Raw genomic sequence first — 15,025 nt, 5'->3', positions numbered from 1 at the left:
AAGACGGGCGATACCTCCGGATTATTAGACCATCACAGGGCTGCAATACGCAGGGAATGTGAACACTCACCAGCATTCTGAGTCTCTAGTCCACCTTGATGTGCCTCTCTGTGGAATTTGGGGCAAACATGCAAACTCCTGGGAGGCAACAGCACTAACCACTGTGCAACCATACCACCCACGTCATGAAGTCAGATGGAACTCCTGCACGCACAAACACACACATTTAAGTCAGTGATTTCCAGGGGAGCTTCCTGGAAAATAGTTGTAAACTCTTCCAGCATGTGTCCCTTAAAACAAAGGGGAACCCATCATTTAATGCATTTTCCTGGAAAATGGCTTTCAAATGCACTTGATATTGCCGATGAAGGATGTTCATATGCACACACACACGCACACACAGTGGCTGTGTTTTTGAAAGTTCCCGACAATACCATGATACATATTTTCTTTGCATGGATGGCCTTTAATTAAACGGACAGGCGCAAAAAAAAAGAAAAAAGAAACACATGCTCTTCATAAAAGAGACAGACATATTGGAAGTATTGAAAGAAATTTATTGAATCGTCCAGTAGAGGCTTGATATTCATGGAATAAAACTGCTTTTCTGGGAGTTTTACTAAGCAAAAACACAAAGAAGGAGAAAAACTAAAACAAAACAAAGAGGCAATGTGTGAAAGTGCAGACAGACAACATAAAACATGTTCAAAAAAATACAAAAAGAATGTAAAGAGTAGTACAGCAAAGAGGATGCTCAAAGCATAAAATAAGTGAATGGCAAAATGGCATTGAATTAAAAAAAAAAGAAATCATATTTAGACGACAGTAACTGAAACATTTCTCAGTCAACAATAACAATTGAATACTCAACATTTTCCCATAACAGTCATATAACATGTTTTGCTCAGTCAAGGTAAAAACAGATGAGTCACTGAAATATTTATGTCCTCAATATGACTCCGTATTTGACACATTTGATTTTGCTGCAGAGTCCACAGCAATGGACAAACTAAAATGCACTTGTATTTGCCTCTGCTGCACGTTGTGTTCAGCTACCAGTTTCAAATGTGTAACACTACACTATCCAAACTATGCTTTGCAAACCCAGACTGTACAGCACATATTCTAATAGTGAATGTATCTAAACACTATTCTTTTTACTTAAAATTCATTCTTTGTTCGAGTGCAACAAAGACGAGCAACGTTTAAACATTAGTTTTTTGTTTTTTTACGGAATAGTCTAAAATGCCCTTTAAGTGCCATGTCCCACACTAAACCCCACTCCTAACTCTCACCCCCCCCCCTAATCTCCCGCTCTCGTTATTTGACATGATCTCTGATACGGGATTTTATATACGTGACAACTCTGTACTGCTTTCATATTTGAACCAAAAAAAGAGCACTTTGAAGAAACGGCACTCTCGTTTTAAGTATCTGGAGACGATTACAATTTTTCAGTCATACTGGTCAATTCCCTGCTAACCTTTTACATGTCGTAAGAACGTTTCATGCCAACCTTACTGCAGTCAGGCAGCATACAGCTGCCGACTGCAATTTTGGTGGAATGTCCCATAATTATTGTAACTACACAAGTACTGTATATCTGAATTTTAGAGGGAATATTCATACGAAAGCTAGTAATGAGTCAGAATAATAGAACAATGAAAAAGAGACATTGTTGGAGCAAGATCGGGGAGGATACTTGCGTTACGATGAGTATGATGGTCTAATTATTATAGTTGGTCACAAAGATCAAGTATCTTCCAGTTGCATCACGCTCGCTTTGCTTACGCCTCTCCCAGACTGTAAATGTGCCCAATTCAGACATCCTTCAAGTAGACAACAAACCAATTAAAAAACCCGCACAGCCCCACCTGTCCCAGATCAGCTGGTGTTTCAATCAAAATGCCAAAATCAGTTGTCGGAAAAAGGCAGGCTGGCTGAAACAAAAGCCAATCTGCGACGCTCTCCTTGCTACTTAGACCAAAATGCTGGGCTACGGACAGCCATAAGGCCGAGGACAGAGGAGCCTAGGAGACGGAGGATATAGGGTTGTGGGGGGAGCCCATCTGGGTTAGCACCTTATCCAGCCACTGTAGGGGACCATGCAGGTGGATCTCAATCCAGCAGGGTGTGCTGGTCACATCCTGGCGGTGGTACTCTGCCCCCCAACCCTGCAGCACATGAAAACACATTGTTTAGAGTTTGTACTGGCGCCAGATTTTTTGGAACTCGTTCAAACTTTATTTGGACCGTTGAGTGTTATTGTTGAGTTCTGCTTGAGAACATGTTAATATTTTACATGCGGATGTCGCATGCTAATGTTTATATTTACACCCCAATTTTTTTTTTTACAATTAGGTACATTTACAATTAACATTCCCAGACTTCTTAAAAAGAAAAGAGCAACAACTTGTTTACAGTGCGCACTACCTGCGACCAAAAAAAATTGCCGATCAGCTTACCTTAACGAAACTCATGCGGATGGTGCACATCTTGGTGAGCTCATAGACGGCCTCAAAGCCGTGGTTCACGGACTGCGCCAGCAGCTCGGCAAACTCCTGGTTGTTGAAAATCTTCAGGCTGCAGCCGCTGGGAATCTTGCACACGGTCGTGGGATGGAAGCCGTGGTGGTAGTTACAGTTACGGCTCTGGACGAAGATACTACTGTCACTCAGACACTCTGCGTACACCTCCCCGCCAACATAGTACAGATGGACACCTGAGAGGGAGCGGGAGAGAAGCAGACGTCGATCACCTGGAGAAGCGGAGCTTTTCGCGTGGCTTTCGCCTTAAAATCGGTGAACACCATCGGTTGATAATATCTTATTGACAAAGCGAGTTGACCCAGTGCCGCGCAGTCATCAACTCCGTACTGCACCTTTGCCGATGTGCCGCCGGGTGTTCTCGATGGTGGAGTTGCGGTTGACGTTAGACAGCAGGCCGAGGCAAAACCGGTTGCGGTTGTTGGAGGGGTCCGTGAAGCCGTCGACGAGCACGCTGGTGGAGGACGCCTGGAACGCCTCTCCCACGCGGTTGTTGAGCTCGTAGTAAACAATGGAGCACCAGTGCTTGGGCTCCTCGTAGGCCACGGGCTGCACGTCTGCACAGGAAACACATCGGCGGGGTCAAAGGGGCGCGCCGAGTGCATCGCACGCGCAGACACATTTAACGCACATTTTGAGACTCCGCGGAGCAGACTCGCCAGGAGCCGCTGATGTCCGCTGTAAATTGTACTCATCCGCAAACTGTCCCCCAACAGCCCATTAACAATGATCTGAATGAATACAAAAAGAACCCACCGGCTACATTTGTATACATTTATGCGGCGCAAAATCGATGCTGATACATCCTAAAGTATGCCCACCGTCTGAGGTCTGTTGGCCAGCCTTTATTGAGCCGAGAAACAGTCAATAGATGGTGCCTGGCCATGCTCTCTGAGCCAGTGCCAGCTGGCCTCGCCCTCTCTGAGAGAGAGGAATAAATCATGTTTATCTAAGCACATACTTCTCCTAAACTTCCTGTAGAATGGCACTGGCTAGCAGGTGTGTTTTGTCTGTCCCCTTCACAGAATTGGCCTACAATAGAAACCCGCTGGCCTGTTCAGGATGCAGCTTGTGGAAAAGAACAAAAAAAGAAAAAATCCCACTTTCAGCAAACATTTTAACAGCTTTTCCCGCTACTGCTGCCGCTGTGTGTGGCCAGAACTTCTGGGTTTTGAGTGCATGATCATAAAATAAGTACTAATATGTTGTTGGTCAGGTGTAGAAAACCTTCAGCAGTTATTTCATTGTGCGGTGGGTTACATTTTATAGCGAACAACTCCATAGTGTGTTTGGTTTATACGGATTGGTTTATTACAGCTTTGGTCAGTTTTGCTGGTTTTGACCATTATTTCTATTGGTTGTGATATTATCAGTAGTATACGGTTACAATTCCTTATTTTACTAGATATTTGAGATTTTGGGGGTAATGCAGAGTGCAGAAATTTGAACCAAACCAAACATTGCATTTGAACACTGATTTGCAGAAGTACCCTTTAAATGTGATGGCTCTATTAAGTATTCATGAATGCACCATCACATCAGATCACATGTGTCTTTAGCACAATAAAGCCAAAACCACATCGTCAAGAGAGCAGTAATTATTGCACCGCATTTCCGATGTGAAAGTTTGTAGGTAATTTGTGAAACCTATCGGTAACGAGTCCAAAGCCATTACCAACAGCATAGATGACATAAGCCCTGGCTTTTACAGACCTCGTAAAACCGCTCTGAAGCCTGGCTTAATTTGTTGAGGCTTTGAACGTTTCGTGGTCTTCGCTGTCAACTAGCAGATCCTTCTCACAGGATACGGCACCCAAACTCATCTGAGGTTCTACTTTTTCTTTTTTTTGCATTTGGATGTTGACAGCAAGAGAGAAAAAAAGACTTCCCAGAAATCTTTGCACCTGCTTAACGAGGGAAGCATGCGCAGGCAGCTTTATTTGAACAGCAGTGTGAACACAAGGACGGGCGTCTGTGTGTGATAGTCACTGCCATGGTTACCTGGTCGGTTGTTACTCTCTAGAGGCAAAGGTGGAACCAGGAGGTTGGTGTCCATTGGCTGGGGACAATCCTGAGTCATCTGCTCCTCGGGGGGCATGTAGGCAGGAGGGGGTGTCTCTGCATCGGGAACGGGGGGGAACAAAGAGCAGTGGAGTGAGCCGTTGTCCCGGCGCCGAGGAAAAGGACAAAAAGCGGGAGACGAGTTCACTGTCGGGAACCTCACCTGGCATTTGAAACGGGCTGCCGGGGTCAGAGCTGGATGGCGACTGAGGGAAGGTGGCGCTGCTGCTGCCACTTCCCGGCGAGTTTGGGTAACTGTTGACCGGTGAGCTGGGGAAAGCGGGGGGCATTGGGTTGGCCTGAGCAAAGGACTCCGGGAAGGTGGCATTCTGTGGCATGTGCGGCTCGTTCTGTTGCAGGGGGTTGCGGAAGCGAGGCAACATCGTGTGCTTGGCGTTGAACTCGCTGTTCCTCGGTACCAACACAGGGGGCAGCACTGAGGGGGGAGAGAGACGTGGAAATGGTTAAAACAGGAAATGCTTGCGATGCACCACAAGTCCTTAACCTATGTCCATCGGAATGACACTCTACAAACAAGCCAAACCAGAAATAGGATGAAACTTTTTTTAAGAGTGGACTTTTGTCTTTCCTTTCTGATAATGGTTCTGTGATTCATTTGACTTTTTTGGCTGGTGAGGTAATTGACCATTGCGTTTGACAAAGAAGACATAGTGTACAGTCACGCAAAAACAAAATACACCTGGACAAAAAAATATAAGTTAAAATCTTCCCGGCACTCTTTAAATGTCAGCATCTTTCCTGTTGGTCTTAGCGATATTTGTCCCGGACTCTCGGGTTTCTGATCTGAAAAGACATTTTGTTTGAGGCAGGCCATTCTTGAGGAATTTGTCACTTGGGGTAAATAAACACCCTAGCCGATGTGAGGGCTATTCAGGCGCGGTGCACGCAAACTACAGAGATACGCTTCACTTGTATCTATAAATAGCCGCAAGAATAAACAAAGCCGCTGCCGAAATTGTAACAGGGACCCCTCTGCTGCAGACGTTACGGCAGGTAGGCCCATGTGTGCTGCAGCAGGCCAATGCATCCATGTAGCCGTTTATTTCAAAGGGTTCACGTGCAGCAGATTTTTGTTTGACTGTAGCCGTTTCAGGATGTGTGTGTTGTGTACGTGTGTGGGCGTGTGGCGTTAGGAAAGAAGAGGGGGGGTAATGTGGACAGACAGGTGCCGTGGGGTTTAATCACCTTAACCCTCCTTCTTGTACCCGCTGCTGAAAACAAAAAGTGTGCAAGGCAGGCAACAACTCTTTCCTCCCATTGTGTGTGTGTGGCTGGCTTCCTGTCCCAGGGATCCTCAGAGAAACCGGGAGTGCGTGCAGTCGTGTGTGCATGTGTTGTTTTTTTTTAACATGCGTTGAAGTGCAAAAGTGATTGTGTGTCTATGTGTGTGTGTGTGTGTGTGTTTGTAATGTAAAAAAAAGGCCAGCAGCACAGAACACGTCCAAAACAAAAGCCCTCATTCTCCTCGAGATGGAATTTCCTGCCCCACACGCACACATGAAAGAACCCCCCCGCCTGCACAGACACGCACACGCACACGCACATACACACACACACACACACACACACACACACACACACACACACGCACACACACACTCTCTTGGCCCTTTGCACACAGCTGTTTCTATCTTGTCAGCTGAGTCTCATTTAGTCCAAGTGATTGATAGCTAAACACAGCTTGATCAGAGTTTTTACTGTTTTTTCTTTTCAACTTTACTTAAAGTGTCTCTGTATTTTTATTTCTTTGATCTCATATGACACGAACACAACGAACGCAACGGCGAAATGCATTGAACAAGAGCACGGTTGAATCGCTCACCTGGACTGTCCACTCGTTTGTAGTGGTACGGGTTGATGCACACGTCCTTCTGTTTGGAGCCAAAGGGGTACTCGCAGCACTCCAGGGCCTTCAGCTCGTGGTGCGACTGCAGGTCGGGCCAGCGCCACACCCGGCAATAAATAACATGCGGCAGACCTTTCCGGTGGGACACCTGCAGCCGTCCGTCCAGGGAGCGGGGGATTGTCACACAGTTACTGGGCTGACCCGGGCAGCTGAGGGCCCTCTCCAGCTCCTCCATGGCCCCCTTCTTCTTTTTCAGCTTCTTAACCAGAGCGTCCACGGCCTTTTCCGCCCATTTCTCTTCCTCGTCTCCCTGCTTCCAACCCAGCAGCCGCTTGACCGCCGGGCTGGTGAAGGAGAAGAGCGAGGTGACGTTCATGCTGTACAAACCGGCCTCCTCTCAGCCCCTCTCCTCCTCTTTCTGTCCCAAAAGAAGTGTGGGCAGCGACCGTTTGGCGTAAAAAAAAAAAAAAGGAGAGTGTTTGTCCTTTTGGAGTTTTAGATCATCCTGAGCTTCAGCGACGTAAGATCGGATCCTCTTGACATTCACCAGCTGGAAGAAAAGGAGAGTGGGATTAGCATCTGAGAAGAGGTTCTGAACACGCTGCAGTCCGGCTTGCTGCGTCTGTTCCCTCATAGTTGTTGCTCGTGTGCAGCGTATTAACCTCTCCCCCTTTTGCTACACGATAAGCACTGACAGAAAATAGATATCACATTCCCTGACGAGGCGATGATTTTCACAATTATAGTCGTTGCGACCGTCGCTGTCATGGCTTCTGGGAAACTGGCAGAGGAGTCACGGCCTCCCCGAAGTGAGCGTTCGCCCCGACCAGGCATTCTTCAGATAGCTTCCTGTCCGCGTGGCTCGTCACGTTACCACCATGCACTCACGTCATTTACCGCAAAGGACTTTGCATTGCATTTTACTGAAGAAGCATCTTCAATAACCAATCAACTAGAAAGGTGTGGCAAAAAACTGTTAAAACGAATAGATTAATAGACTAGTTTCCAAATCACAAATATATGAGCATTGCAATATCTAACTGACTTAACACCTGATATGACTAAGTCATAACAAATGTAAATCCTTTATGTTGCTCACTGACAAATACAAGTGTTGAAAGAGCCGCCTGCTTGGGCGAATGTTCTATACAGCTTCAGCACCACCAACTAAAAACAGTGGGTTTGAGCAGGAATCTGGCAATGTGCAGGAGGATAAAAAGGAAGTGCACGCAGACCCCAGAATAAATGTGCCCATTCACTCCGGTCCCACAGGAGCAATTCAGTAGCCAGGACGTACACGTTCTAACTTTTAAAAGGAGAAAAGCAAAGTGTATTGAGCTCCACCTTCTTGTTAACTTCGTCTGAATGTTATTAGGATAAAAACCCAGCTATGATTAAGGTTTGGCTTTGCACAACTGTTCAGATGAAATCTTAAAACTCAAATAATCAGTTCTCTATAAATCCCCCGCCTTTTATACACACTGGCTCATGGGCTGCTCTCCGACAGTAAAGCCTGGCAGGAACAAATACATCATTAAGACTGCTCCGTGGTTATTCCTGGCCCATCAGATTATGGGATGAATAGTGATTTCTATCTTTGTCAGCTACTGCATGCGTAAGCTACATCACACTGACAAACCGGCAGGGTAGTTAGATGAGAACAGGTGCTGTTTACAACTTGTGTGTGTGTGTGTGTGTGTGTGAGAGGAGGGGAGGGGAGAGGACAACATTGCTCAACACCATTATTGCTTGTGCCTCAAACCCTACTGTGATCGTCCAAAGAGACGACTCTCCAATATCACAGAGACGGGAAACGGGCTGTGCAGAAATGTTCTTCAGATCTGTCATCGCCTTCGCTTCCTCTTGCTGAGGGCAGCGGGCTTTTCCACAGGTGCAGGGTGGGATTGAACAAGGCAGTTTCCTTAATGGGCCAACGCTGCGCACTACCTTCCTTTCTCACTCGTTCACCAGTTTCATTTTAAAAGAGGACGACGGATCAGAAATGTCATGGGTGTGGCCCCTGTTCCAGCGTGTTCAGGGTCGTCGTAAACACTTTTTATTCCTTGTACATTTATGCTGCTTACTCCTCCTTCCTATTAGTAGACCTGTGTTTTGTCCGGTATTTTGTTATTTAAAAGCAGTTTATTTTAAAGAGGTAAAATCAGAAAATATATATATTTCTTCATCAACAGTAACTTTACTCGACAACAGGCTTCATCTGTCCTTGAGAAGACAAGCGTTACCATGACGAGACTTATCCTCAAAAAAAGGCAAAATACACACTGTACTGGAGCACAACTACGGTATATCACAAAGTTCAGTAAGTGATCACTTTAATATCATCTTGATCTGCTGAGTGAAGCCAATCCAGAGGTGTGCTCACAGCATTCTGTCTACTGACCAGCAGGGGGCGACTCCTCCGAAAGCACAAAGAAGTCAAATTGTAAGAAAGTCTGAGGAAATCTGTCTTCATTGTAGACATAAGTTTACAGTCTTAATTGATAGTTGGTCTAAAATACAGAATGATGTCATGTTAGCAAATGATGTTCCCATTTATAGTAAAAGAGACCATAAAGCATTCTAAGCTTTAGGACGGGCTCATTGTGATTGACAGGTCTGTGCCGCCAACTTAGCTGTATAAGGCGTCTCTGCGTCACCCCGATGCAAATATGGTCACGTCTAGGACTGGCCGGTACGGTCAAAAATTCATATCACTGTATTTTGTAAGATTCCAACGGTATCGTAGTGTTGCAATTACAGGCAATACCAGCGGCTCGACCGACTTTGCAATAACAGCATTTCTTGTATGGAATCAATGGCACTGGGAGAGGACATCCCATCCTTAATCCCACCAACAAAGTTGTTGGGTGTTTTTTCAGAAGCTGAAGCTGAAAAAACACTGGACCTGAAATGGTGGAATGTAGATTCTTTCTAACAATTCTCTTTTTTCATCCTCATTTAACTTTCCCAGAGACAAACCGTACATAATTGACTGTTGGTCTTTTATAACTTTTATCTGTATATTGATTTATAAAACATCTATTATTCGCGTCCCATGTACAAGCGTAGTTTTCAGAGTCCCAAACATGCCTGCAGTGTCCTCGGACGCCACCCTTCTACCTAAAGAGCTGAAACACAAACCATCATTTACACAACAGCTCCAAAAAAAAAACAGCCGAGGTCGGGCCACGCTCTCCTCTGTCGTTATTCTGGCGGTATAGCTTGTTATTGGCCATCAGTTATCCTGCTCGGACCGAAACAGGGGCTAATGGGAGCCCAGAATGGGATCATGGGACACTAGCAGGCGGAGGCTTTGACCCACCTTGTGTGAGCTGTGAGCCACTACGCACCAGCCACATGGATCATTTTGCACCGCTCCAGTGTCTCGTAATCAATTTAGGCCTGGGCCGTGTGGGATGAGGAGGCAGTAATGATGCTCTCTGGACCCTCCCCGGGGACGGAGCATTACAAAGAAGCTACATTATTTATCAGCAGGGTCCTGGATGGGGCCTCCATTAGCGCCCCCCCCCCCCCCCCACCCGCTCAAATGGAGTCACTGGCAGAGGAGTTCAGGAGGAGAGAGCGATAGAGAGGGGTGCATAAAGAGAGGGAGAGAGGAAGGGAAATTAAAAAAGAGTAACGAAGGGAGAGTGACGGCTGAGTGAGACAAAGTGGTTGTTTTGGGGAGAGCGATATGGAAAAGACTCATATCTGGTCTCTTCACTGAGCATTTCTCGATTAAGTGCCTCGTTACTAAGCAAAGAGCGACGTTACAAGGATGCAAGATATGCTTTTTCACAAATACAGATCACAGCAATGACTGAGTCGCAGCTGTTTCAAAGTTCAACATACCTTCAGAAAACACATTGAATTAACAAAATAAACAGTCTTATGAGCTATTTCACTGTTTTGCAGCTTTGTCGATGGACTATATTCGGTTCTTGGACTGTTAGACAGAGAATAAAAGGAATTTAAAGACTGCACAGTTCTGGAAACTTCTCTATTATCTGGTATTTTACAGAAAAAAATATTCACCCACCAAATTTGGGATTAATCAGATAATCTAAAATGAAAATAGTCTGCAGTACAAATAAAAAGAAAAGAACTTTTGTTCACCAAACAGTTAAAACATTTAAAATGTTAAAAACAAATCCCAAATAAAACAAGATGTCAAAAATTGAATTAAATGTGCAATCCGATCAATGAGATTAACACAAATTTCATTTTTTTAATACCATCCCTTCAATTTTGTTAAAGCTGTAACCAAAAGACGCACCAAGTAGGACATTTTATCTGCCAATGCTCTGTGGTGAATATCAATTGCAATGTTGGCAACACATCTAACTCAGTTTCTTGCAAATGATTGGCCACCATATAAGGTAACACACAGCATATGCAATAATCTAATATTGTCTGGTACATCAGCCCAGCCTGAGCACAACTACAGTATTACCAAGCTATGCCTAACAGCCAGTCCGAGTAGCCAAATGCAAATATTTACCATACCGCGTTCTTTTAGAGCAACGCTTGAAATAACCAGTCAGACATGAGGTCCTGCCCTCAGCGACCAGACATTAGTTTGACCTGGGAGGCTCCTTGGACCCACCGCTGGGGTCACTTCTCTTCACCAACACCAACATATAGCTCATAGACCAAGTGAAGATCTGGTGCACAAGTGAGAAAAAAAATCCAACCGGTCACTATTCTTCCAACCATGACCTGTCAAACGCTGAAAGAAATACTAACTTTACAAGGCTGAACTGGGATCAGGCTCTTGATGTCCCAGACACAGCAGTCCCACACACGAGCGGCAGACATAACTGGCGAACACATGAGGTTTCATGCAGCTATCTCAACCATGCTCGGCACTCAGTGTTGGGTTAGTGTTGCGTTAGGCTGGACACCTCGCCCTGACACATGGCATACAGACACACGGCACACAGGCACACGGCACGGACACACGGCTCAGACACGCGGTACAGACACGCGGCTCACAGACACGCGGCTTACAGACACGCGGCTCACAGACACGCGGCTCACAGACACACGGCTCACAAACACACGGCTCACAAACACACGGGAGAGTTTCTACGACGATCTGTTGTGACTGAGTCTCTGGATACAGGAATGTTGCTAACCTATATTTACACCCTGTTGTTGAGTAGTTTTGTGCTCTGTTAGATGGATAGATAGGTAGGTAGGTAGATAGAAAGGTAGGTGGATAGATAGATAGATTGGTAGGTAGGTAGATAGGAAGATATATCGATAGGTAGGTAGGAAGATATATAGATAGGTAAGTAGGTAGGTAGGTGGATAGGTAGGTAGATAGACTGGTAGGTAGGTACGTAGATAGATAGATAGATAGATAGATAGATAGATAGATAGATAGATAGATAGATAGATAGATAGATAGATAGATAGATAGATGGATTCGATGGATGGATGGATTGGTAGGTAGGTAGGTATAGATTGGTAGGTAGGTAGGTAGATAGATTGGTAGGTAGGTAGATAGATAGATAGATAGATAGATAGATAGATAGATAGATAGATAGATAGATAGATTGGTAGGTAGGTAGATAGATTGGTAGGTAGATATATAGATAGGTAGGTAGGTACGTTGATAGATAGATAGGTAGGTAGGTACGTTGATAGATAGATAGGTAGATGGATTGGTAGGTAGGTAGGTAGATAGATTGGTAGGTAGGTAGATAGATAGATAGATAGATAGATAGATAGATAGATAGATAGATAGATAGATAGATAGATAGATAGATAGATTGGTAGGTAGGTAGATAGATTGGTAGGTAGATATATAGATAGGTAGGTAGGTACGTTGATAGATAGATAGGTAGGTAGGTACGTTGATAGATAGATAGGTAGATGGATTGGTAGGTAGGTAGGTAGATAGATTGGTAGGTAGGTAGATAGATAGATAGATAGATAGATAGATAGATAGATAGATAGATAGATAGATAGATAGATAGATAGATAGATAGATAGATAGATAGATAGATAGATAGATAGATAGATTGGTAGGTAGGTAGATAGATTGGTAGGTAGATATATAGATAGGTAGGTAGGTACGTTGATAGATAGATAGATAGATTGGTAGGTAGGTAGATGGATTGGTAGGTAGGTAGATAGATTGGTAGGTAGATATATAGATAGGTAGGTAGGTACGTTGATAGATAGATAGGTAGGTAGGTACGTTGATAGATAGATAGGTAGATGGATTGGTAGGTAGGTAGATGGATAGTAATAAAACCTTTCTTACAATCCTGTCTGCATTGCCATTTACTGAAGAGGAACCCCATACCCCCTAACCATGTCATTTCAATCCTGTACGAAAACCATTTGTTTAATTTTAAAACTGAATGTAAAGCTGCATACGCTGAAAATGGAGGAAAGATTAAAACAAATAAATACAAAACAACTGTTTGAAGTAAATCATGGACAAGGACAAATTCCTGTCCTTTGGGTAATCTGATATGTCATCTTCAATAATGTCAGGAGATCGAGCTTTAGCTGCTGTGGGTCTCGCTCTCTCTCTCTCTCCCTCCTCTTTCGCTGTCTCACATGTACACAAATTATTAAACATATTGACAACTAAAACCAGAAACATGCTGTGCAGCACACTGGTGCATCAGTTGGATACGCCTCAGTATCAGTCAAACAACAGTAAAATGATGATAACTTTTATTAAAATTCACAATGCAAAGGCATGGCATGTGTGCTTTCCTCTTCATCACACTGGTTTAGTGACATCAACGCATGATTACTTAACAAGTGTATGATGCAAAAAGACCACATATGAAGCCACAGGCTTACTGCCACACCGCTTTATAGTAAGAAGCTGAATGGTTAATCGCTCAGTCCTTTAAGAAATATTTCAAGGACAACTAACATAATAACATTTGTCAGAAGGCAAAATATTCTCTGAAAATATGAGAATTTGCAGTTTATCTTGGCAGGATATCAACGTAAAATGAAAATCTTGACTGGATCTTGACAATTTGAAGTGATTTCACGGGGCATCAGGAAATTGTGATGAGAATTTCACAGAATAATCTGACATTTCATTGACCATGTGACTCATTAATAGTATGACACATCCAGTAGCTTCATGAAGCCACTGGCCCCATAGACCATGTGTTTAATCCACACTTTCATCCTTATTCCCTGCTGGATGACCATTAGTGTACCAGGACAAAGGATTGTCCCCGCATTTGTAATGTTTTAGTGTCCAGAAGCAGAACTTCTGCAATAATACCCCCACCCCTCCCTTCAAAAAAAAAAGAAAAGAAAAAATGTTTCCTGTAATATTCAGCAAGCTCGCCTGAATCAGAACATTACTACTCACGTTACTTCTGTATCAAACCACGGATGTTCTCAACACGCAACAATTAGCGGCATGAAAATGTGGCCCACTTTGCAGCCCTCGTCTGTTAATGACTTTAAGGGGGAAAAGTTTGAAGCTGCCAAATGACACACTGAAGAGTCGATTGGGATCTATTTCCCTCTACGAAGAGGAGCGCGCGCGCACCGCAGCAGGTGAAAATACACATGAAGAAACTTCTCATTTAGAAGAAAGAAAAAAAGTTTACAGTACCTTTACTTCATTTGCTGCCTTCTCTCACCCTCTCTCTTTCTCTCGCCCAGCGTCTCCCCCCGAGCTCTCTCTCTCTCTCTCTCGCTCTGTCTCTCTCTCTCTCTCTCGCTCGCTCGCTCGGGCTCGTCTTGGCTCGGCTCGGCCCTGGCGTCAGTCAGTCGCGGAGCCCTCTCACCCTCCGCTGAGCGCCAGTATCCCGCCGCGGGGAGCGCGCAGCTCCGACAACAACAAGACCTACTTTTCACACATCCAACGTCTCCATTCAACTGTGTGGAAATGCGTTACGTAACTTAACTCCGAAACAAAAGAGGAGGGGTCTGTGCCTCGCTGCATACGAAGAGCTTCTCGTCACCGGAGAGCTGCACTTTTTTGGTGAAAAAAAGCAAAGGTGGTGAAATGTTGCTCGTCTGATGCGGTTTAGAGATATTGGAAAGCAAAAAAAAGGGGGGGAGGGCTCTTCACTTCGCAGGCTCCAAGAACATTCCTGCAAAATATAGGATAGATGCATGATTTTGCTTTTCTCCCCATTTATTGCCTGCAGTTGCACAATAAGGATGACCGGTCCATGCAGAAGCATGATAGTTCATTATTTCCCTATCTGTTTCTACTTTGTCCTTGCTCACCAAACTCGGCTGGTGATCCCTAGCAGAAGTTTTAACTCTTTGGTTTATCTTTTGTGAACTTTTGAACTGCACCTTAAGTTAAGCCTGCCTCTCAGCTCCCGTCTTGCTTTATGATATACACTATTTATGTTGTCAGGAGATCTAAAGTGTACAAAAAGCACGGGTGGGGGGCATGCTTACACATGCCATCATCTCAACTTTTCACCTCAAGACAGCAATGCACACACAACCAGCCCAGTCTTGATACAGGATGCTAACACTGGCGAGTCGGAAGAGGGTTGAATTTTGCAATATCAAGAATGAAACTGTTCCATCTCAT

The 15,025-nt window shown here is 44.5% G+C and overlaps 1 protein-coding gene across 1 annotated transcript; it reads right to left on the bottom strand.

Annotated features, from left to right (window-relative positions):
• Positions 1 to 536: 536 nt before the first annotated feature.
• Positions 537 to 14,364, bottom strand: smad1 (SMAD family member 1). The gene is made up of 7 exons (XM_040187246.2): positions 14,084 to 14,364; positions 6,451 to 7,024; positions 4,771 to 5,043; positions 4,548 to 4,664; positions 2,882 to 3,103; positions 2,466 to 2,722; positions 537 to 2,174 (listed from the first exon to the last, which is right to left on the bottom strand). Exons 2-7 carry the CDS (start codon positions 6,848 to 6,850, stop codon positions 2,031 to 2,033), a joined length of 1,413 nt encoding a protein of 470 aa, XP_040043180.1. The 5' UTR covers positions 6,851 to 7,024; positions 14,084 to 14,364; the 3' UTR covers positions 537 to 2,030.
• Positions 14,365 to 15,025: the final 661 nt, after the last annotated feature.

Source organism: Gasterosteus aculeatus, chromosome 9 (genome assembly GCF_964276395.1).
Source record: "Gasterosteus aculeatus chromosome 9, fGasAcu3.hap1.1, whole genome shotgun sequence".
Lineage (NCBI taxonomy): Eukaryota > Metazoa > Chordata > Actinopteri > Perciformes > Gasterosteidae > Gasterosteus > Gasterosteus aculeatus.
This window is presented reverse-complemented; position numbering and strand designations above follow the sequence as displayed.

What these genes read in the sequence shown, in the direction of transcription:
- smad1 (XM_040187246.2), bottom strand. Translation starts at nt 6,850, where the DNA reads ATGAACGTCACCTCGCTCTTCTCCTTCACCAGCCCGGCGGTCAAGCGG. An exon ending in CAAACGAGTGGACAGTCCAG is followed by an intron (nt 5,044 to 6,450) that starts GTGAGCGATTCA and finishes CTCCCCCCTCAG; the next exon opens with TGCTGCCCCCTGTGTTGGTA. An exon ending in CCGGCGGCACATCGGCAAAG is followed by an intron (nt 2,723 to 2,881) that starts GTGCAGTACGGA and finishes GCTCCCTCTCAG; the next exon opens with GTGTCCATCTGTACTATGTT.